At 43.1% G+C, this 22,784-nt stretch overlaps 1 protein-coding gene across 1 annotated transcript in view; it reads right to left on the bottom strand.

Moving 5' to 3' along the window:
- Window positions 1–1,618: 1,618 nt before the first annotated feature.
- Window positions 1,619–22,784, bottom strand: part of LOC310930640 (mucin-2-like) — a gene marked incomplete at both ends in the record, with an annotated part of 45,487 nt that continues 24,321 nt past the window's right edge. The window contains one exon of the mRNA XM_083893675.1: window positions 1,619–1,742. Within this exon, the coding sequence (XP_083749801.1) occupies window positions 1,619–1,742 (124 nt within the window). The remainder of the gene's footprint in view (window positions 1,743–22,784) is intronic.

Here is a 22,784-nt window from a genome sequence, read left to right on the forward strand (position 1 = left end):
ATAAGAGAATGCTTACCTGCTTTTCATCAAGTCACACATGGTGTCTGAATTGCATGGAACTGGTGTTGGGTTTGGTGAGGTTTTAAGTTTGTTTCTGGACAGTACAGCTGGTTTCTCACAACTGGGTTGATCAATGTCTTCTGCAAGCCAATAGTCAGCCGCCATTGCACAACTTTCAACCAGCTGCCTGTTAGGAAGCATACAGTCATCTGCCTGGTTGTTGTTGCATGTTCCTGATAATAGAATAATTCAAAAGTTAAAATAACATTCTAACCCAGTACTCATGATTTACTAACTTGAGGGAGATATTGTCTTACCACAATGGCCCTGAGTGTTTCTGCCAAACAATTCATATGGAAGGGTAACACTAAAACTAGCTTTTCCAAATGTAATGACCACTCTTATGCTGGGGATCTCCAAAACCAAATTGATGCCAGAATGCAATATTTTAACACCATATTGCGAATAAGGCAGTTTCAGGGGTATTCCATTTTTCAGTGCCTGGAGGGGGGACAAAAAGAAATAAATCCTCTAATTGCGCTGTATACAAAGATCATCATTAATGACAGAAACACATAGTAATAATCTATATAGCAGATTTCCAGAAAAAATAAATAAAACAAACACAACTGGACATATATGGATTTACCTCCAGTTGTGGGGTCCCCTTATGGTTATGATTTATGAGTTTGACAATTTGTGATTCGTATGATATAATCAATGATCGTGAGCAAGTAACAACTTCCGCTGGATCACAAAAGACATTGTCAATATAAATCTTCAGCTTTTGTTGTTCATCAATCTCTTTCATTAAAATGTAAGTGCAGTTTCCTTGATAATTGTAGTATAATCCATCAAATGTAATGTAATGAGGATAATCCCAGCCTTGGCATACACCTGACAAGAACAGAGGAAAAAAAAATTATATATAGTTTTTTTAATTGGTAAAATGAAGAACAACTTTAAATTTTTAAGAGTGAATTAATATGAACCAAAACCACAAAATGGCTTACAGTCACAAACGGGTTTTTGGCAGCAGCCGTGTTCATCAGGAACAAGAACTGGTTCCTTTCCATTACTACAAGTGATGCTCTCAGTGGGTGGACATTCATATTCAAATATTTCAACTGTATTATCCTCAATGCATTTAGCCCAGGTGCAGTTGCACAGATGGAAGGTCTCATTTTGCTTTGGGGAGAGAGGGGGGTTATACATTTTAGCTCAAACGAATGCAAAACATTCAGTGTTATTGTCTTATAAACAGTGCTTCAACAGGAAATAATGCGAAGAATAAGAATACAAATGTTCTTACTTGTACATCCCATTCAGGGCATCCGGGTATAGGTTTAGTTGGACTTGCACTTGTCGGCATAGGAGTAGTGCATTGTTCTGTTGTATTGTGAAGCTCACACGTGTCCAAACATATCATTGTGAGACATAAGCCTGATCCAAGGTGTTCCCTGTCAAATATTACATCACCTACAGGTGAAATAAAGAGGAATTTGAGAATTAACAAGGATAAAAATTCAAATGCTCTGACTGAGATATGTAATTACAGTATTTACCTGGCTTATAAATAGTGCCATTTACTATACAGACACATTGTGTAGTTAGTTCCTCAGTTGTACCAGGTGGTGTGGTTGGTTGTGTTGTAGATTTTCTTGTTGTAGGAGAAGGAGGGCCAGTTGATGTATATGTAGATTTCATGGTTGTACTTGTCATCTGGGTTATAGTCGGAGGTTCTGTTGGTATTGATGAAGATTTTGTGGTTGTAGTTAGATGTGCAGTTGTTCTACGGAGTGTGGTTGTAGATTCTCTTGTTGTTGGTGACCATAGAGTTGAAGAAAGAGTCTGAAGTGTAGGCATAGTAGTTTGGATAGAGACAAGGGGTAAAGTTCTTGGTGGTGTTGAAGATGGCCAAGGGGATTCAGTTTGCGGTTCAAATGTGAAAAGAGGTGTTGATGATTTCATTGTTGTTGTAGCAATTGTGGTTGAAAGTGCTGTCGATTCTGTTCTTGTTGTTGGCTGTAGAGTTGAAGTAGGAGTCTCACTGTGAGGTGTTGTGGATGTTGCTGTTGTAGTTGGCTGTGGAGTTGCTGTAGCAGGTGTGGTTGGAATGGATGTCGACTCTGTTCTGGTTGTTGGCTGTAGAGTTGAAGTAGGAGGCTCACTGTAAGGGGTTGTGGATTTTGTGGTTGAAGTTGGCATTGTTTCTGTTATAACAGTTGTAGTTGGAATGGATGTCGATTCTGTTCTGGTTGTTGGCTGTAGAGTTGAAGTAGGAGTCTCACTTTGAGGTGTTGTGGATGTTGCTGTTGTAGTTGGATGTGGAGGTGCTGTAGCAGATGTGGTTGGAATGGATGTTGATTCTGTTCTGGTTGTTGGCTGTAGAGTTGAACTAGGAGGCTCAGTGTAAGGGGTTGTGGGTTTTGTGGTTGAAGTTGCCATTGTTTCTGTTATAACAGTTGTAGTTGGAATGGATGTCGACTCTGTTCTGGTTGTTGGCTGTAGAGTTGAACTAGGAGGCTCAGTGTAAGGGGTTGTGGATTTTGTGGTTGAAGTTGCCATTGTTTCTGTTATAACAGTTGTAGTTGGAATGGATGTCGACTCTGTTCTGGTTGTTGGCTGTAGAGTTGAAGTAGGAGTCTCACTTTGAGGTGTTGTGGATGTTGCTGTTGTAGTTGGCTGTGGAGTTGCTGTAGCAGGTGTGGTTGGAATGGATGTCGACTCTGTTCTGGTTGTTGGCTGAAGAGTTGAAGTAGGAGGCTCACTGTAAGGGGTTGTGGATTTTGTGGTTGAAGTTGGCATTGTTTCTGTTATAACAGTTGTAGTTGGAATGGATGTCGATTCTGTTCTGGTTGTTGGCTGTAGAGTTGAAGTAGGAGTCTCACTTTGAGGTGTTGTGGATGTTGCTGTTGTAGTTGGATGTGGAGTTGCTGTAGCAGATGTGGTTGGAATGGATGTTGATTCTGTTCTGGTTGTTGGCTGTAGAGTTGAACTAGGAGGCTCAGTGTAAGGGGTTGTGGGTTTTGTGGTTGAAGTTGCCATTGTTTCTGTTATAACAGTTGTAGTTGGAATGGATGTCGACTCTGTTCTGGTTGTTGGCTGTAGAGTTGAACTAGGAGGCTCAGTGTAAGGGGTTGTGGATTTTGTGGTTGAAGTTGCCATTGTTTCTGTTATAACAGTTGTAGTTGGAATGGATGTCGACTCTGTTCTGGTTGTTGGCTGTAGAGTTGAACTAGGAGGCTCAGTGTAAGGGGTTGTGGATTTTGTGGTTGAAGTTGCCATTGTTTCTGTTATAACAGTTGTAGTTGGAATGGATGTCGACTCTGTTCTGGTTGTTGGCTGTAGAGTTGAAGTAGGAGTCTCACTGTGAGGTGTTGTGGATGTTGCTGTTGTAGTTGGCTGTGGAGTTGCTGTAGCAGGTGTAGTTGGAATGGATGTCGATTCTGTTCTCGTTGTTGGCTGTAGAGTTGAAGTAGGAGTCTCACTGTGAGGTGTTGTGGATGTTGCTGTTGTAGTTGGATGTGGAGTTGCTGTAGCAGGTGTGGTTGGAATGGATGTCGACTCTGTTCTGGTTGTTGGCTGTAGAGTTGAAGTAGGAGGCTCAGTGTAAGGGGTTGTGGATTGTGTGGTTGAAGTTGGCATTGTTTCTGTTATAACAGTTGTAGTTGGAATGGATGTTGATTCTGTTCTGGTTGTTGGCTGTAGAGTTGAAGTAGGAGTCTCACTGTGAGGTGTTGTGGATGTTGCTGTTGTAGTTGGATGTGGAGTTGCTGTAGCAGGTGTGGTTGGAATGGATGTCGATTCTGTTCTGGTTGTTGGCTGTAGAGTTGAAGTAGGAGGTTTAGTGTAAGGGGTTGTAGATTTTGTGGTTGAAGTTGGCATTGTTTCTGTTATAACAGTTGTAGTTGGAATGGATGTTGATTCTGTTCTGGTTGTTGGCTGTAGAGTTGAAGTAGGAGGCTCAGTGTAAGGGGTTGTAGATTTTGTGGTTGAAGTTGGCATTGTTTCGGTTATAACAGTTGTAGTTGGAATGGATGTAGACTCTGTTCTGGTTGTTGGCTGTAGAGTTGAAGTAGGAATCTCACTGTGAGGTGTTGTGGATGTTGCTGTTGTAGTTTGCAGTGGAGTTGCTGTATCAGGTGTGGTTGGAATGGATGTCGATTCTGTTCTGGTTGTTGGCTGTAGAGTTGAAGTAGGAGTCTCACTTTGAGGTGTTGTGGATGTTGCTGTTGTAGTTGGATGTGGAGTTGCTGTAGCAGGTGTGGTTGGAATGTATGTCGATTCTGTTCTGGTTGTTGGCTGTAGAGTTGAAGTAGAAGTCTCAGTGTTAGGGGTTGTAGATTTTGTGGTTGAAGTTGGAATTGTTTCTGTTATAACAGTTGTAGTTGGAATGGATGTTGATTCTGTTCTGGTTGTTGGCTGTAGAGTTGAACTAGGAGGCTCAGTGTAAGGGGTTGTGGATTTTGTGGTTGATGTTGGCATTGTTTCTGTTATAACAGCTGTAGTTGGAATGGATGTCGACTCTGTTCTGGTTGTTGGCTGTAGAGTTGAAGTAGGAGTCTCACTGTGAGGTGTTGTGGATGTTGCTGTTGTAGTTGGATGTGGAGTTGCTGTAGCAGGTGTGGTTGGAATGGATGTCGATTCTGTTCTGGTTGTTGGCTGTAGAGTTGAAGTAGGAGTCTCAGTGTAAGGGGTTGTGGATTTTGTGGTTGAAGTTGGCATTGTTTCTGTTATAACAGTTGTAGTTGGAATGGATGTTGATTCTGTTCTGGTTGTTGGCTGTAGAGTTGAACTAGGAGTCTCACTTTGAGGTGTTGTGGATGTTGCTGTTGTAGTTGGATGTGGAGTTGCTGTAGCAGGTGTGGTTGGAATGTATGTCGATTCTGTTCTGGTTGTTGGCTGTAGAGTTGAAGTAGAAGTCTCAGTGTAAGGGGTTGTAGATTTTGTGGTTGAAGTTGGAATTGTTTCTGTTATAACAGTTGTAGTTGGAATGGATGTTGATTCTGTTCTGGTTGTTGGCTGTAGAGTTGAACTAGGAGGCTCAGTGTAAGGGGTTGTGGATTTTGTGGTTGATGTTGGCATTGTTTCTGTTATAACAGTTGTAGTTGGAATGGATGTCGACTCTGTTCTGGTTGTTGGCTGTAGAGTTGAAGTAGGAGTCTCACTGTGAGGTGTTGTGGATGTTGCTGTTGTAGTTGGATGTGGAGTTGCTGTAGCAGGTGTGGTTGGAATGGATGTCGATTCTGTTCTGGTTGTTGGCTGTAGAGTTGAAGTAGGAGTCTCAGTGTAAGGGGTTGTGGATTTTGTGGTTGAAGTTGGCATTGTTTCTGTTATAACAGTTGTAGTTGGAATGGATGCTGATTCTGTTCTGGTTGTTGGCTGTAGAGTTGAAGTAGGAGGTTTAGTGTAAGGGGTTGTAGATTTTGTGGTTGAAGTTGGGATTGTTTCAGTTATAACAGTTGTAGTTGGAATGGATGTAGACTCTGTTCTGGTTGTTGGCTGTAGAGTTGAAGTAGGAATCTCACTGTGAGGTGTTGTGGATGTTGCTGTTGTAGTTTGCAGTGGAGTTGCTGTATCAGGTGTGGTTGGAATGGATGTCGATTCTGTTCTGGTTGTTGGCTGTAGAGTTGAAGTAGGAGTCTCACTTTGAGGTGTTGTGGATGTTGCTGTTGTAGTTGGATGTTGAGTTGCTGTAGCAGGTGTGGTTGGAATGGATGTAGATTCTGTTCTGGTTGTTGGCTGTAGAGTTGAAGTAGGAGTCTCACTGTGAGGTGTTGTGGATGTTGCTGTTGTAGTTGGATGTGGAGTTGCTGAAGCAGGTGTGGTTGGAATGGATGTTGATTCTGTTCTGGTTGTTGGCTGTAGAGTTGAAGTAGGAGTCTCACTGTGAGGTATTGTGGATGTTGCTGTTGTAGTTGGCTGTGGAGTTGCTGTAGCAGGTGTGGTTGGAATGGATGTTGATTCTGTTCTGGTTGTTGGCTGTAGAGTTGAAGTAGGAGGCTCAGTGTAAGGCGTTGTAGATTTTGTGGATGACGTTGGCATTGTTTCTGTTTTTACAGTTGTAGTTGGAATGGATGTTGATTCTGTTCTGGTTGTTGGCTGTAGAGTTGAAGTAGGAGGCTCAGTGTAAGGGGTTGTAGATTTCGTGGTTGAAGTTGGCATTGTTTCTGTTATAACAGTTGTAGTTGGAATGGATGTCGATTCTGTTCTGGTTGTTGGCTGTAAAGTTGAACTAGGAGGCTCAGTGTAATGGGTTGTGGATTTTGTGGTTGAAGTTGGCATTGTTTCTGTTATAACAGTTGTAGTTGGAATGGATGTCGACTCTGTTCTGGTTGTTGGCTGTAGAGTTGAACTAGGAGTCTCACTTTGAGGTGTTGTGGATGTTGCTGTTGTAGTTGGATGTGGAGTTGCTGAAGCAGGTGTGGTTGGAATGGATGTTGATTCTGTTCTGGTTGTTGGATGTAGAGTTGAAGTAGGAGTCTCACTGTGAGGTGTTGTGGATGTTGCTGTTGTAGTTGGCTGTGGAGTTGCTGTAGCAGGTGTGGTTGGAATGGATGTTGATTCTGTTCTGGTTGTTGGCTGTAGAGTTGAAGTAGGAGGCTCAGTGTAAGGGGTTGTGGATTTTGTGGTTGAAGTTGGCATTGTTTCTGTTATAACAGTTGTAGTTGGAATGGATGTCGCATCTGTTCTGGTTGTTGGCTGTAGAGTTGAACTAGGAGGCTCAGTGTAAGGCGTTGTAGATTTTGTGGTTGAAGTTGGCATTGTTTCTGTTATAACAGTTGTAGTTGGAATGGATGTCGACTCTGTTCTGGTTGTTGGCTGTAGAGTTGAAGTAGGAGTCTCACTGTGAGGTGTTGTGGATGTTGCTGTTGTAGTTGGATGTGGAGTTGCTGTAGCAGGTGTGGTTGGAATGGACGTCGATTCTGTTCTGGTTGTTGGCTGTAGAGTTGAACTAGGAGTCTCAGTGTAAGGGGTTGTGGATTTTGTGGTTGAAGTTGGAATTGTTTCTGTTATAACAGTTGTACTTGGAATGAATGTTGATTCTGTTCTGGTTGTTGGCTGTAGAGTTGAAGTAGGAGGCTCAGTGTAAGGCGTTGTAGATTTTGTGGTTGACGTTGGCATTGTTTCTGTTATAACAGTTGTGGTTGGAATGGATGTTGATTCTGTTCTAGTTGTTGGCTGTAGAGTTGAAGTAGGAGTCTCAGTGTAAGGGGTTGTAGATTTTGTGGTTGAAGTTGGCATTGTTTCTGTTATAACAGTTGTGGTTGGAATGGATGTCGATTCTGTTCTGGTTGTTGGCTGTAAAGTTGAACTAGGAGGCTCAGTGTAAGGGGTTGTGGATTTTGTGGTTGAAGTTGGCATTGTTTCTGGTATAACAGTTGTAGTTGGAATGGATGTTGATTCTGTTCTAGTTGTTGGCTGTAGAGTTGAAGTAGGAGTCTCAGTGTAAGGGGTTGTAGATTTTGTGGTTGAAGTTGGCATTGTTTCTGTTATAACAGTTGTGGTTGGAATGGATGTCGATTCTGTTCTGGTTGTTGGCTGCAGAGTTGAACTAGGAGGTTCAGTGTAAGGAGTTGTAGATTTTGTGGTTGAAGTTGGCATTGTTTCTGTTATAACAGTTGTAGTTGGAATGGATGTTGATTCTGTTCTGGTTGTTGGCTGTAGAGTTGAAGTAGGAGTCTCAGTGTAAGGGGTTGTAGATTTTGTGGTTGAAGTTGGCATTGTTTCTGTTATAACAGTTGTGGTTGGAATGGATGTCGATTCTGTTCTGGTTGTTGGCTGTAAAGTTGAACTAGGAGGCTCAGTGTAAGGGGTTGTGGATTTTGTGGTTGAAGTTGGCATTGTTTCTGGTATAACAGTTGTAGTTGGAATGGATGTTGATTCTGTTCTAGTTGTTGGCTGTAGAGTTGAAGTAGGAGTCTCAGTGTAAGGGGTTGTAGATTTTGTGGTTGAAGTTGGCATTGTTTCTGTTATAACAGTTGTGGTTGGAATGGATGTCGATTCTGTTCTGGTTGTTGGCTGTAAAGTTGAACTAGGAGGCTCAGTGTAAGGGGTTGTGGATTTTGTGGTTGAAGTTGGCATTGTTTCTGGTATAACAGTTGTAGTTGGAATGGATGTTGATTCTGTTCTGGTTGTTGGCTGTAGAGTTGAACTAGGAGGCTCAGTGTAAGGGGTTGTGGATTTTGTGGTTGAAGTTGGCATTGTTTCTGTTATAACAGTTGTAGTTGGAATGGATGTCGACTCTGTTCTGGTTGTTGGCTGTAGAGTTGAAGTAGGGGTCTCACTGTGAGGTGTGGTGGATGTTGCTGTTGTAGTTGGCTGTGGAGTTGCTGTAGCAGGTGTGGTTGGAATGGATGTTGATTCTGTTCTGGTTGTTGGCTGTAGAGTTGAAGTAGGAGGCTCAGTGTAAGGGGTTGTGGATTTTGTGGTTGAAGTTGGCATTGTTTCTGTTATAACAGTTGTAGTTGGAATGGATGTCGAATCTGTTCTGGTTGTTGGCTGTAGAGTTGAAGTAGGAGGCTCAGTGTAAGGGGTTGTGGATTTTGTGGTTGAAGTTGCCATTGTTTCTGTTATAACAGTTGTAGTTGGAATGGATGTTGATTCTGTTCTGGTTGTTGGCTGTAGAGTTGAAGTAGGAGGCTCAGTGTAAGGGGTTGTAGATTTTGTGGTTGAAGTTGGCATTGTTTCGGTTATAACAGTTGTAGTTGGAATGGATGTTGATTCTGTTCTGGTTGTTGGCTGTAGAGTTGAAGTAGGAGTCTCAGTGTAAGGGGTTGTGGATTTTGTGGTTGAAGTTGGCATTGTTTCTGTTATAACAGTTGTAGTTGGAATGGATGTTGATTCTGTTCTGGTTGTTGGCTGTAGAGTTGAAGTAGGAGGTTTAGTGTAAGGGGTTGTAGATTTTGTGGTTGAAGTTGGGATTGTTTCGGTTATAACAGTTGTAGTTGGAATGGATGTAGACTCTGTTCTGGTTGTTGGCTGTAGAGTTGAAGTAGGAATCTCACTGTGAGGTGTTGTGGATGTTGCTGTTGTAGTTTGCAGTGGAGTTGCTGTATCAGGTGTGGTTGGAATGGATGTCGATTCTGTTCTGGTTGTTGGCTGTAGAGTTGAAGTAGGAGTCTCACTTTGAGGTGTTGTGGATGTTGCTGTTGTAGTTGGATGTTGAGTTGCTGTAGCAGGTGTGGTTGGAATGGATGTAGATTCTGTTCTGGTTGTTGGCTGTAGAGTTGAAGTAGGAGTCTCACTGTGAGGTGTTGTGGATGTTGCTGTTGTAGTTGGATGTGGAGTTGCTGAAGCAGGTGTGGTTGGAATGGATGTTGATTCTGTTCTGGTTGTTGGCTGTAGAGTTGAAGTAGGAGTCTCACTGTGAGGTATTGTGGATGTTGCTGTTGTAGTTGGCTGTGGAGTTGCTGTAGCAGGTGTGGTTGGAATGGATGTTGATTCTGTTCTGGTTGTTGGCTGTAGAGTTGAAGTAGGAGGCTCAGTGTAAGGCGTTGTAGATTTTGTGGATGACGTTGGCATTGTTTCTGTTTTTACAGTTGTAGTTGGAATGGATGTTGATTCTGTTCTGGTTGTTGGCTGTAGAGTTGAAGTAGGAGGCTCAGTGTAAGGGGTTGTAGATTTCGTGGTTGAAGTTGGCATTGTTTCTGTTATAACAGTTGTAGTTGGAATGGATGTCGATTCTGTTCTGGTTGTTGGCTGTAAAGTTGAACTAGGAGGCTCAGTGTAATGGGTTGTGGATTTTGTGGTTGAAGTTGGCATTGTTTCTGTTATAACAGTTGTAGTTGGAATGGATGTCGACTCTGTTCTGGTTGTTGGCTGTAGAGTTGAACTAGGAGTCTCACTTTGAGGTGTTGTGGATGTTGCTGTTGTAGTTGGATGTGGAGTTGCTGAAGCAGGTGTGGTTGGAATGGATGTTGATTCTGTTCTGGTTGTTGGATGTAGAGTTGAAGTAGGAGTCTCACTGTGAGGTGTTGTGGATGTTGCTGTTGTAGTTGGCTGTGGAGTTGCTGTAGCAGGTGTGGTTGGAATGGATGTTGATTCTGTTCTGGTTGTTGGCTGTAGAGTTGAAGTAGGAGGCTCAGTGTAAGGGGTTGTGGATTTTGTGGTTGAAGTTGGCATTGTTTCTGTTATAACAGTTGTAGTTGGAATGGATGTCGCATCTGTTCTGGTTGTTGGCTGTAGAGTTGAAGTAGGAGGCTCAGTGTAAGGCGTTGTAGATTTTGTGGTTGAAGTTGGCATTGTTTCTGTTATAACAGTTGTAGTTGGAATGGATGTCGACTCTGTTCTGGTTGTTGGCTGTAGAGTTGAAGTAGGAGTCTCACTGTGAGGTGTTGTGGATGTTGCTGTTGTAGTTGGATGTGGAGTTGCTGTAGCAGGTGTGGTTGGAATGGATGTCGATTCTGTTCTGGTTGTTGGCTGTAGAGTTGAACTAGGAGTCTCAGTGTAAGGGGTTGTGGATTTTGTGGTTGAAGTTGGAATTGTTTCTGTTATAACAGTTGTACTTGGAATGGATGTTGATTCTGTTCTGGTTGTTGGCTGTAGAGTTGAAGTAGGAGGCTCAGTGTAAGGCGTTGTAGATTTTGTGGTTGACGTTGGCATTGTTTCTGTTATAACAGTTGTGGTTGGAATGGATGTTGATTCTGTTCTAGTTGTTGGCTGTAGAGTTGAAGTAGGAGTCTCAGTGTAAGGGGTTGTAGATTTTGTGGTTGAAGTTGGCATTGTTTCTGTTATAACAGTTGTGGTTGGAATGGATGTCGATTCTGTTCTGGTTGTTGGCTGTAAAGTTGAACTAGGAGGCTCAGTGTAAGGGGTTGTGGATTTTGTGGTTGAAGTTGGCATTGTTTCTGGTATAACAGTTGTAGTTGGAATGGATGTTGATTCTGTTCTAGTTGTTGGCTGTAGAGTTGAAGTAGGAGTCTCAGTGTAAGGGGTTGTAGATTTTGTGGTTGAAGTTGGCATTGTTTCTGTTATAACAGTTGTGGTTGGAATGGATGTCGATTCTGTTCTGGTTGTTGGCTGCAGAGTTGAACTAGGAGGTTCAGTGTAAGGAGTTGTAGATTTTGTGGTTGAAGTTGGCATTGTTTCTGTTATAACAGTTGTAGTTGGAATGGATGTTGATTCTGTTCTGGTTGTTGGCTGTAGAGTTGAAGTAGGAGTCTCAGTGTAAGGGGTTGTAGATTTTGTGGTTGAAGTTGGCATTGTTTCTGTTATAACAGTTGTGGTTGGAATGGATGTCGATTCTGTTCTGGTTGTTGGCTGTAAAGTTGAACTAGGAGGCTCAGTGTAAGGGGTTGTGGATTTTGTGGTTGAAGTTGGCATTGTTTCTGGTATAACAGTTGTAGTTGGAATGGATGTTGATTCTGTTCTAGTTGTTGGCTGTAGAGTTGAAGTAGGAGTCTCAGTGTAAGGGGTTGTAGATTTTGTGGTTGAAGTTGGCATTGTTTCTGTTATAACAGTTGTGGTTGGAATGGATGTCGATTCTGTTCTGGTTGTTGGCTGTAAAGTTGAACTAGGAGGCTCAGTGTAAGGGGTTGTGGATTTTGTGGTTGAAGTTGGCATTGTTTCTGGTATAACAGTTGTAGTTGGAATGGATGTTGATTCTGTTCTGGTTGTTGGCTGTAGAGTTGAACTAGGAGGCTCAGTGTAAGGGGTTGTGGATTTTGTGGTTGAAGTTGGCATTGTTTCTGTTATAACAGTTGTAGTTGGAATGGATGTCGACTCTGTTCTGGTTGTTGGCTGTAGAGTTGAACTAGGAGTCTCACTGTGAGGTGTTGTGGATGTTGCTGTTGTAGTTGGCTGTGGAGTTGCTGTAGCAGGTGTGGTTGGAATGGATGTTGATTCTGTTCTGGTTGTTGGCTGTAGAGTTGAAGTAGGAGGCTCAGTGTAAGGGGTTGTGGATTTTGTGGTTGAAGTTGGCATTGTTTCTGTTATAACAGTTGTAGTTGGAATGGATGTCGAATCTGTTCTGGTTGTTGGCTGTAGAGTTGAAGTAGGAGGCTCAGTGTAAGGGGTTGTGGATTTTGTGGTTGAAGTTGCCATTGTTTCTGTTATAACAGTTGTAGTTGGAATGGATGTTGATTCTGTTCTGGTTGTTGGCTGTAGAGTTGAAGTAGGAGGCTCAGTGTAAGGGGTTGTAGATTTTGTGGTTGAAGTTGGCATTGTTTCGGTTATAACAGTTGTAGTTGGAATGGATGTTGATTCTGTTCTGGTTGTTGGCTGTAGAGTTGAAGTAGGAGGCTCAGTGTAAGGGGTTGTGGATTTTGTGGTTGAAGTTGCCATTGTTTCTGTTATAACAGTTGTAGTTGGAATGGATGTTGATTCTGTTCTGGTTGTTGGCTGTAGAGTTGAAGTAGGAGGCTCAGTGTAAGGGGTTGTAGATTTTGTGGTTGAAGTTGGCATTGTTTCGGTTATAACAGTTGTAGTTGGAATGGATGTTGATTCTGTTCTGGTTGTTGGCTGTAGAGTTGAACTAGGAGTCTCAGTGTAAGGGGTTGTGGATTTTGTGGTTGAAGTTGGAATTGTTTCTGTTATAACAGTTGTAGTTGGAATGGATGTTGATTCTGTTCTGGTTGTTGGCTGTAGAGTTGAAGTAGGAGTCTCACTGTGAGGTGTTGTGGATGTTGCTGTTGTAGTTGGCTGTGGAGTTGCTGTAGCAGGTGTGGTTGGAATGGATGTTGATTCTGTTCTGGTTGTTGGCTGCAGAGTTGAACTAGGAGGTTCAGTGTAAGGAGTTGTAGATTTTGTGGTTGAAGTTGGCATTGTTTCTGTTATAACAGTTGTAGTTGGAATGGATGTTGATTCTGTTCTGGTTGTTGGCTGTAGAGTTGAAGTAGGAGTCTCAGTGTAAGGGGTTGTAGATTTTGTGGTTGAAGTTGGCATTGTTTCTGTTATAACAGTTGTGGTTGGAATGGATGTCGATTCTGTTCTGGTTGTTGGCTGTAAAGTTGAAGTAGGAGTCTCACTGTGAGGTGTTGTGGATGTTGCTGTTGTAGTTGGATGTGGAGTTGCTGAAGCAGGTGTGGTTGGAATGTATGTCGATTCGGTTCTGGTTGTTGGCTGTAGAGTTGAAGTAGGAGTCTCACTGTGAGGTGTTGTGGATGTTGCTGTTGTAGTTGGCTGTGGAGTTGCTGTAGCAGGTGTGGTTGGAATGGATGTTGATTCTGTTCTGGTTGTTGGCTGTAGAGTTGAAGTCGGAGTCTCACTGTAAGGGGTTGTGGATTTTGTGGTTGAAGTTGCCATTGTTTCTGTTATAACAGTTGTAGTTGGAATGGATGTTGATTCTGTTCTGGTTGTTGGCTGTAGAGTTGAACTAGGAGGCTCAGTGTAAGGGGTTGTAGATTTCTTGGTTGAAGTTGGCATTGTTTCTGTTATAACAGTTGTAGTTGGAGTGGATGTCGACTCTGTTCTGGTTGTTGGCTGTAGAGTTGAAGTAGGAGGCTCAGTGTAAGGGGTTGTAGATTTTGTGGTTGAAGTTGGCATTGTTTCTGTTATAACAGTTGTGGTTGGAATGGATGTCGATTCTGTTCTGGTTGTTGGCTGTAAAGTTGAACTAGGAGGCTCAGTGTAAGGGGTTGTGGATTTTGTGGTTGAAGTTGGCATTGTTTCTGTTATAACAGTTGTGGTTGGAATGGATGTCGACTCTGTTCTGGTTGTTGGCTGTAGAGTTGAACTAGGAGTCTCACTTTGAGGTGTTGTGGATGTTGCTGTTGTAGTTGGATGTGGAGTTGCTGTAGCAGGTGTGGTTGGAATGGATGTCGATTCTGTTCTGGTTGTTGGCTGTAGAGTTGAAGTAGGAGTCTCAGTGTAAGGGGTTGTGGATTTTGTGGTTGAAGTTGGCATTGTTTCTGTTATAACAGTTGTAGTTGGAATGGATGTTGATTCTGTTCTGGTTGTTGGCTGTAGAGTTGAAGTAGGAGGTTTAGTGTAAGGGGTTGTAGATTTTGTGGTTGAAGTTGGGATTGTTTCTGTTATAACAGTTGTAGTTGGAATGGATGTAGACTCTGTTCTGGTTGTTGGCTGTAGAGTTGAAGTAGGAATCTCACTGTGAGGTGTTGTGGATGTTGCTGTTGTAGTTTGCAGTGGAGTTGCTGTATCAGGTGTGGTTGGAATGGATGTCGATTCTGTTCTGGTTGTTGGCTGTAGAGTTGAAGTAGGAGTCTCACTTTGAGGTGTTGTGGATGTTGCTGTTGAAGTTGGATGTGGAGTTGCTGTAGCAGGTGTGGTTGGAATGGATGTAGATTCTGTTCTGGTTGTTGGCTGTAGAGTTGAAGTAGGAGTCTCACTGTGAGGTGTTGTGGATGTTGCTGTTGTAGTTGGATGTGGAGTTGCTGAAGCAGGTGTGGTTGGAATAGATGTTGATTCTGTTCTGGTTGTTGGCTGTAGAGTTGAAGTAGGAGTCTCACTGTGAGGTGTTGTGGATGTTGCTGTTGTAGTTGGCTGTGGAGTTGCTGTAGCAGGTGTGGTTGGAATGGATGTTGATTCTGTTCTGGTTGTTGGCTGTAGAGTTGAACTAGGAGGCTCAGTGTAAGGGGTTGTGGATTTTGTGGTTGAAGTTGGCATTGTTTCTGTTATAACAGTTGTAGTTGGAATGGATGTCGAACCCGTTCTGGTTGTTGGCTGTAGAGTTGTAGTAGGAGTCTCACTGTGAGGTGTTGTGGATGTTGCTGTTGTAGTTGGCTGTGGAGTTGCTGTAGCAGGTGTGGTTGGAATGGATGTTGATTCTGTTCTGGTTGTTGGCTGGAGAGTTGAAGTAGGAGGCTCAGTGTATGGCGTTGTAGATTTTGTGGTTGACGTTGGCATTGTTTCTGTTATAACAGTTGTAGTTGGAATGGATGTCGAATCCGTTCTGGTTGTTGGCTGTAGAGTTGAAGTAGGAGGCTCAGTGTAAGGGGTTGTGGATTTTGTGGTTGAAGTTGCCATTGTTTCTGTTATAACAGTTGTAGTTGGAATGGATGTTGATTCTGTTCTGGTTGTTGGCTGTAGAGTTGAGGTAGGAGGCTCAGTGTAAGGGGTTGTAGATTTTGTGGTTGAAGTTGGAATTGTTTCTGTTATAACAGTTGTAGTTGGAATGGATGTTGATTCTGTTCTGGTTGTTGGCTGTAGAGTTGAAGTAGGAGTCTCACTGTGAGGTGTTGTGGATGTTGCTGTTGTAGTTGGCTGTGGAGTTGCTGTAGCAGGTGTGGTTGGAATGGATGTTGATTCTGTTCTGGTTGTTGGCTGTAGAGTTGAAGTAGGAGGCTCAGTGTATGGCGTTGTAGATTTTGTGGTTGACGTTGGCATTGTTTCTGTTATAACAGTTGTAGTTGGAATGGATGTTGATTCTGTTCTGGTTGTTGGCTGTAGAGTTGAACTAGGAGGCTCAGTGTAAGGGGTTGTAGATTTTGTGGTTGAAGTTGGCATTGTTTCTGTTATAACAGTTGTGGTTGGAATGGATGTTGATTCTGTTCTGGTTGTTGGCTGTAGAGTTGAAGTAGGAGGCTCAGTGTAAAGGGTTGTAGATTTTGTGGTTGAAGTTGGCATTGTTTCTGTTATAACAGTTGTAGTTGGAGTGGATGTCGACTCCGTTCTGGTTGTTGGCTGTAGAGTTGAAGTAGGAGGCTCAGTGTAAGGGGTTGTAGATTTTGTGGTTGAAGTTGGCATTGTTTCTGTTATAACAGTTGTGGTTGGAATGGATGTCGATTCTGTTCTGGTTGTTGGCTGTAGAGTTGAACTAGGAGTCTCACTTTGAGGTGTTGTGGATGTTGCTGTTGTAGTTGGATGTGGAGTTGCTGAAGCAGGTGTGGTTGGAATGGATGTTGATTCTGTTCTGGTTGTTGGCTGTAGAGTTGAAGTAGGAGGCTCAGTGTAAGGGGTTGTGGATTTTATGGTTGAAGTTGGCATTGTTTCTGTTATAACAGTTGTAGTTGGAATGGATGTCGAATCTGTTCTGGTTGTTGGCTGTAGAGTTGAAGTAGGAGTCTCACTGTAAGGGGTTGTAGATTTTGTGGTTGAAGTTGGCATTGTTTCGGTTATAACGGTTGTAGTTGGAATAGATGTCGACTCTGTTCTGGTTGTTGGCTGTAGAGTTGAAGTAGGAGTCTCACTGTGAGGTGTTGTGGATGTTGCTGTTGTAGTTGGCTGTGGAGTTGCTGTAGCAGGTGTGGTTGGAATGGATGTTGATTCTGTTCTGGTTGTTGGCTGTAGAGTTGAAGTAGGAGGCTCAGTGTAAGGCGTTGTAGATTTTGTGGTTGACGTTGGCATTGTTTCTGTTATAACAGTTGTAGTTGGAATGGATGTCGACTCTGTTCTGGTTGTTGGCTGTAGAGTTGAACTAGGAGGCTCAGTGTAAGGGGTTGTAGATTTTGTGGTTGAAGTTGGCATTGTTTCTGTTATAACAGTTGTAGTTGGAATGGATGTCGACTCTGTTCCGGTTGTTGGCTGTAGAGATGAAGTAGGAGGCTCAGTGTAAGGGGTTGTAGATTTTGTGGTTGAAGTTGGCATTGTTTCTGTTATAACAGTTGTGGTTGGAATGGATGTTGTTTCTGTTCTGGTTGTTGGCTGTAGAGTTGAAGTAGGAGGCTCAGTGTAAGGGGTTGTAGATTTCGTGGTTGAAGTTGGCATTGTTTCTGTTATAACAGTTGTAGTTGGAGTGGATGTCGACTCTGTTCTGGTTGTTGGCTGTAGAGTTGAAGTAGGAGGCTCAGTGTAAGGGGTTGTAGATTTTGTGGTTGAAGTTGGCATTGTTTCTGTTATCACAGTTGTGGTTGGAATAGATGTCGATTCTGTTCTGGTTGTTGGCTGTAAAGTTGAACTAGGAGGCTCACTTTGAGGTGTTGTGGATGTTGCTGTTGTAGTTGGATGTGGAGTTGCTGAAGCAGGTGTGGTTGGAATGGATGTTGATTCTGTTCTGGTTGTTGGCTGTAGAGTTGAAGTAGGAGTCTCACTGTGAGGTGTTGTGGATGTTGCTGTTGTAGTTGGCTGTGGAGTTGCTGTAGCAGGTGTGGTTGGAATGGATGTTGTTTCTGTTCTGGTTGTTGGCTGTAGAGTTGAAGTAGGAGGCTCAGTGTAAGGGGTTGTGGATTTTATGGTTGAAGTTGGCATTGTTTCTGTTATAATAGTTGTAGTTGGAATGGATGTCGAATCTGTTCTGGTTGTTGGCTGTAGAGTTGAAGTAGGAGGCTCACTGTAAGGGGTTGTAGATTTTGTGGTTGAAGTTGGCATTGTTTCGGTTATAACAGTTGTAGTTGGAATGGATGTTGATTCTGTTCTGGTTGTTGGCTGTAGAGTTGAAGTAGGAGTCTCACTGTGAGGTGTTGTGGATGTTGCTGTTGTAGTTGGCTGTGGAGTTGCTGTAGCAGGTGTGGTTGGAATGGATGTTGTTTCTGTTCTGGTTGTTGGCTGTAGAGTTGAAGTAGGAGGCTCAGTGTAAGGGGTTGTGGATTTTATGGTTGAAGTTGGAATTGTTTCTGTTATAACAGTTGTAGTTGGAATGGATGTCGATTCTGTTCTGGTTGTTGGCTGTAGAGTTGAAGTAGGAGTCTCACTGTGAGGTGTTGTGGATGTTGCTGTTGTAGTTGGCTGTGGAGTTGCTGTAGTAGGTGTGGTTGAAATGGATGTGGATTCTGTTCTGGTTGTTGGCTGTAGAGTTGAACTAGGAGGCTCAGTGTAAGGAGTTGTAGATTTTGTGGTTGAAGTTGGCATTGTTTCTGTTATAACAGTTGTAGTTGGAATGGATGTCGATTCTGTTCTGGTTGTTGGCTGTAGAGTTGAAGTAGGAGGCTCAGTGTAAGGCGTTGTAGATTTTGTGGTTGACGTTGGCATTGTTTCTGTTATAACAGTTGTAGTTGGAATGGATGTCGACTCTGTTCTGGTTGTTGGCTGTAGAGTTGAACTAGGAGGCTCAGTGTAAGGGGTTGTAGATTTTGTGGTTGAAGTTGGCATTGTTTCTGTTATAACAGTTGTAGTTGGAATGGATGTCGACTCTGTTCCGGTTGTTGGCTGTAGAGATGAAGTAGGAGGCTCAGTGTAAGGGGTTGTAGATTTTGTGGTTGAAGTTGGCATTGTTTCTGTTATCACAGTTGTGGTTGGAATGGATGTCGATTCTGTTCTGGTTGTTGGCTGTAAAGTTGAACTAGGAGGCTCAGTGTAAGGGGTTGTGGATTTTGTGGTTGAAGTTGGCATTGTTTCTGTTATAACAGTTGTAGTTGGAATGGATGTCGACTCTGTTATGGTTGTTGGCTGTAGAGTTGAACTAGGAGTCTCACTTTGAGGTGTTGTGGATGTTGCTGTTGTAGTTGGATGTGGAGTTGCTGAAGCAGGTGTGGTTGGAATGGATGTTGATTCTGTTCTGGTTGTTGGCTGTAGAGTTGAAGTAGGAGTCTCACTGTGAGGTGTTGTGGATGTTGCTGTTGTCGTTGGCTGTGGAGTTGCTGTAGCAGGTGTGGTTGGAATGGATGTTGTTTCTGTTCTGGTTGTTGGCTGTAGAGTTGAAGTAGGAGTCTCAGTGTAAGGGGTTGTGGATTTTATGGTTGAAGTTGGCATTGTTTCTGTTATAACAGTTGTAGTTGGAATGGATGTCGAATCTGTTCTGGTTGTTGGCTGTAGAGTTGAAGTAGGAGGCTCAGTGTAAGGGGTTGTGGATTTTGTGGTTGAAGTTGCCATTGTTTCTGTTATAACAGTTGTAGTTGGAATGGATGTTGATTCTGTTCTGGTTGTTGGCTGTAGAGTTGAAGTAGGAGGCTCAGTGTAAGGGGTTGTAGATTTTGTGGTTGAAGTTGGCATTGTTTCGGTTATAACAGTTGTAGTTGGAATGGACGTCGACTCTGTTCTGGTTGTTGGCTGTAGAGTTGAAGTAGGAGTCAGACTGTGAGGTGTTGTGGATGTTGCTGTTGTAGTTGGATGTGGAGTTGCTGTAGCAGGTGTGGTTGGAATGGATGTCGATTCTGTTCTGGTTGTTGGCTGTAGAGTTGAACTAGGTATCTCAGTGTAAGGGGTTGTGGATTTTGTGGTTGAAGTTGGAATTGTTTCTGTTATAACAGTTGTAGTTGGAGTGGATGTTGATTCTGTTCTGGTTGTTGGCTGTAGAGTTGAAGTAGGAGTCTCACTGTGAGGTGTTGTGGATGTTGCTGTTGTAGTTGGCTGTGGAGTTGCTGTAGCAGGTGTGGTTGGAATGGATGTTGATTCTGTTCTGGTTGTTGGCTGTAGAGTTGAAGTAGGAGGCTCAGTGTAAGGGGTTGTATATTTCGTGGTTGAAGTTGGCATTGTTTCTGTTATAACAGTTGTGGTTGGAATGGATGTTGATTCTGTTCTGGTTGTTGGCTGTAGAGTTGAAGTAGGAGGCTCAGTGTAAGGGGTTGTAGATTTCGTGGTTGAAGTTGGCATTGTTTCTGTTATAACAGTTGTAGTTGGAGTGGATGTCGACTCTGTTCTGGTTGTTGGCTGTAGAGTTGAAGTAGGAGGCTCAGTGTAAGGGGTTGTAGATTTTGTGGTTGAAGTTGCCATTGTTTCTGTTATCACAGTTGTGGTTGGAATGGATGTCGATTCTGTTCTGGTTGTTGGCTGTAAAGTTGAACTAGGAGGCTCAGTGTAAGGGGTTGTGGATTTTGTGGTTGAAGTTGGCATTGTTTCTGTTATAACAGTTGTAGTTGGAATGGATGTCGACTCTGTTATGGTTGTTGGCTGTAGAGTTGAACTAGGAGTCTCACTTTGAGGTGTTGTGGATGTTGCTGTTGTAGTTGGATGTGGAGTTGCTGAAGCAGGTGTGGTTGGAATGGATGTTGATTCTGTTCTGGTTGTTGGCTGTAGAGTTGAAGTAGGAGTCTCACTGTGAGGTGTTGTGGATGTTGCTGTTGTAGTTGGCTGTGGAGTTGCTGTAGCAGGTGTGGTTGGAATGGATGTTGTTTCTGTTCTGGTTGTTGGCTGTAGAGTTGAAGTAGGAGGCTCAGTGTAAGGGGTTGTGGATTTTATGGTTGAAGTTGGCATTGTTTCTGTTATAACAGTTGTAGTTGGAATGGATGTCGAATCTGTTCTGGTTGTTGGCTGTAGAGTTGAAGTAGGAGGCTCACTGTAAGGGGTTGTAGATTTTGTGGTTGAAGTTGGCATTGTTTCGGTTATAACGGTTGTAGTTGGAATAGATGTCGACTCTGTTCTGGTTGTTGGCTGTAGAGTTGAAGTAGGAGTCTCACTGTGAGGTGTTGTGGATGTTGCTGTTGTAGTTGGATGTGGAGTTGCTGTAGCAGGTGTGGTTGGAATGGATGTCGATTCTGTTCTGGTTGTTGGCTGTAGAGTTGAACTAGGAGTCTCAGTGTAAGGGGTTGTGGATTTTGTGGTTGAAGTTGGAATTGTTTCTGTTATAACAGTTGTAGTTGGAATGGATGTCGATTCTGTTCTGGTTGTTGGCTGTAGAGTTGAAGTAGGAGTCTCACTGTGAGGTGTTGTGGATGTTGCTGTTGTAGTTGGCTGTGGAGTTGCTGTAGCAGGTGTGGTTGGAATGGATGTTGATTCTGTTCTGGTTGTTGGCTGTAGAGTTGAACTAGGAGGCTCAGTGTAAGGAGTTGTAGATTTTGTGGTTGAAGTTGGCATTGTTTCTGTTATAACAGTTGTAGTTGGAATGGATGTCGACTCTGTTCCGGTTGTTGGCTGTAGAGATGAAGTAGGAGGCTCAGTGTAAGGGGTTGTAGATTTTGTGGTTGAAGTTGGCATTGTTTCTGTTATAACAGTTGTGGTTGGAATGGATGTTGATTCTGTTCTGGTTGTTGGCTGTAGAGTTGAAGTAGGAGGCTCAGTGTAAGGGGTTGTAGATTTCGTGGTTGAAGTTGGCATTGTTTCTGTTATAACAGTTGTAGTTGGAGTGGATGTCGACTCTGTTCTGGTTGTTGGCTGTAGAGTTGAAGTAGGAGGCTCAGTGTAAGGGGTTGTAGATTTTGTGGTTGAAGTTGGCATTGTTTCTGTTATCACAGTTGTGGTTGGAATGGATGTCGATTCTGTTCTGGTTGTTGGCTGTAAAGTTGAACTAGGAGGCTCAGTGTAAGGGGTTGTGGATTTTGTGGTTGAAGTTGGCATTGTTTCTGTTATAACAGTTGTAGTTGGAATGGATGTCGACTCTGTTATGGTTGTTGGCTGTAGAGTTGAACTAGGAGTCTCACTTTGAGGTGTTGTGGATGTTGCTGTTGTAGTTGGATGTGGAGTTGCTGAAGCAGGTGTGGTTGGAATGGATGTTGATTCTGTTCTGGTTGTTGGCTGTAGAGTTGAAGTAGGAGTCTCACTGTGAGGTGTTGTGGATGTTGCTGTTGTAGTTGGCTGTGGAGTTGCTGTAGCAGGTGTGGTTGGAATGGATGTTGTTTCTGTTCTGGTTGTTGGCTGTAGAGTTGAAGTAGGAGGCTCAGTGTAAGGGGTTGTGGATTTTATGGTTGAAGTTGGCATTGTTTCTGTTATAACAGTTGTAGTTGGAATGGATGTCGAATCTGTTCTGGTTGTTGGCTGTAGAGTTGAAGTAGGAGGCTCACTGTAAGGGGTTGTAGATTTTGTGGTTGAAGTTGGCATTGTTTCGGTTATAACGGTTGTAGTTGGAATAGATGTCGACTCTGTTCTGGTTGTTGGCTGTAGAGTTGAAGTAGGAGTCTCACTGTGAGGTGTTGTGGATGTTGCTGTTGTAGTTGGATGTGGAGTTGCTGTAGCAGGTGTGGTTGGAATGGATGTCGATTCTGTTCTGGTTGTTGGCTGTAGAGTTGAACTAGGAGTCTCAGTGTAAGGGGTTGTGGATTTTGTGGTTGAAGTTGGAATTGTTTCTGTTATAACAGTTGTAGTTGGAATGGATGTCGATTCTGTTCTGGTTGTTGGCTGTAGAGTTGAAGTAGGAGTCTCACTGTGAGGTGTTGTGGATGTTGCTGTTGTAGTTGGCTGTGGAGTTGCTGTAGCAGGTGTGGTTGGAATGGATGTTGATTCTGTTCTGGTTGTTGGCTGTAGAGTTGAACTAGGAGGCTCAGTGTAAGGAGTTGTAGATTTTGTGGTTGAAGTTGGCATTGTTTCTGTTATAACAGTTGTAGTTGGAATGGATGTCGACTCTGTTCCGGTTGTTGGCTGTAGAGATGAAGTAGGAGGCTCAGTGTAAGGGGTTGTAGATTTTGTGGTTGAAGTTGGCATTGTTTCTGTTATAACAGTTGTGGTTGGAATGGATGTTGATTCTGTTCTGGTTGTTGGCTGTAGAGTTGAAGTAGGAGGCTCAGTGTAAGGGGTTGTAGATTTCGTGGTTGAAGTTGGCATTGTTTCTGTTATAACAGTTGTAGTTGGAGTGGATGTCGACTCTGTTCTGGTTGTTGGCTGTAGAGTTGAAGTAGGAGGCTCAGTGTAAGGGGTTGTAGATTTTGTGGTTGAAGTTGGCATTGTTTCTGTTATCACAGTTGTGGTTGGAATGGATGTCGATTCTGTTCTGGTTGTTGGCTGTAAAGTTGAACTAGGAGGCTCAGTGTAAGGGGTTGTAGATTTTGTGGTTGAAGTTGGCATTGTTTCTGTTATAACAGTTGTAGTTGGAATGGATGTTGATTCTGTTCTGGTTGTTGGCTGTAGAGTTGAAGTAGGAGGCTCAGTGTAAGGCGTTGTAGATTTTGTGGTTGACGTTGGCATTGTTTCTGTTATAACAGTTGTAGTTGGAATGGATGTCGACTCTGTTCTGGTTGTTGGCTGTAGAGATGAAGTAGGAGGCTCAGTGTAAGGGGTTGTAGATTTTGTGGTTGAAGTTGGCATTGTTTCTGTTATAACAGTTGTGGTTGGAATGGATGTTGATTCTGTTCTGGTTGTTG

The sequence above is a fragment of the Microchirus variegatus genome (assembly GCF_963457635.1).
Source record: "Microchirus variegatus genome assembly, chromosome: 8".
NCBI classification, from domain to species: Eukaryota; Metazoa; Chordata; class Actinopteri; order Pleuronectiformes; family Soleidae; genus Microchirus; species Microchirus variegatus.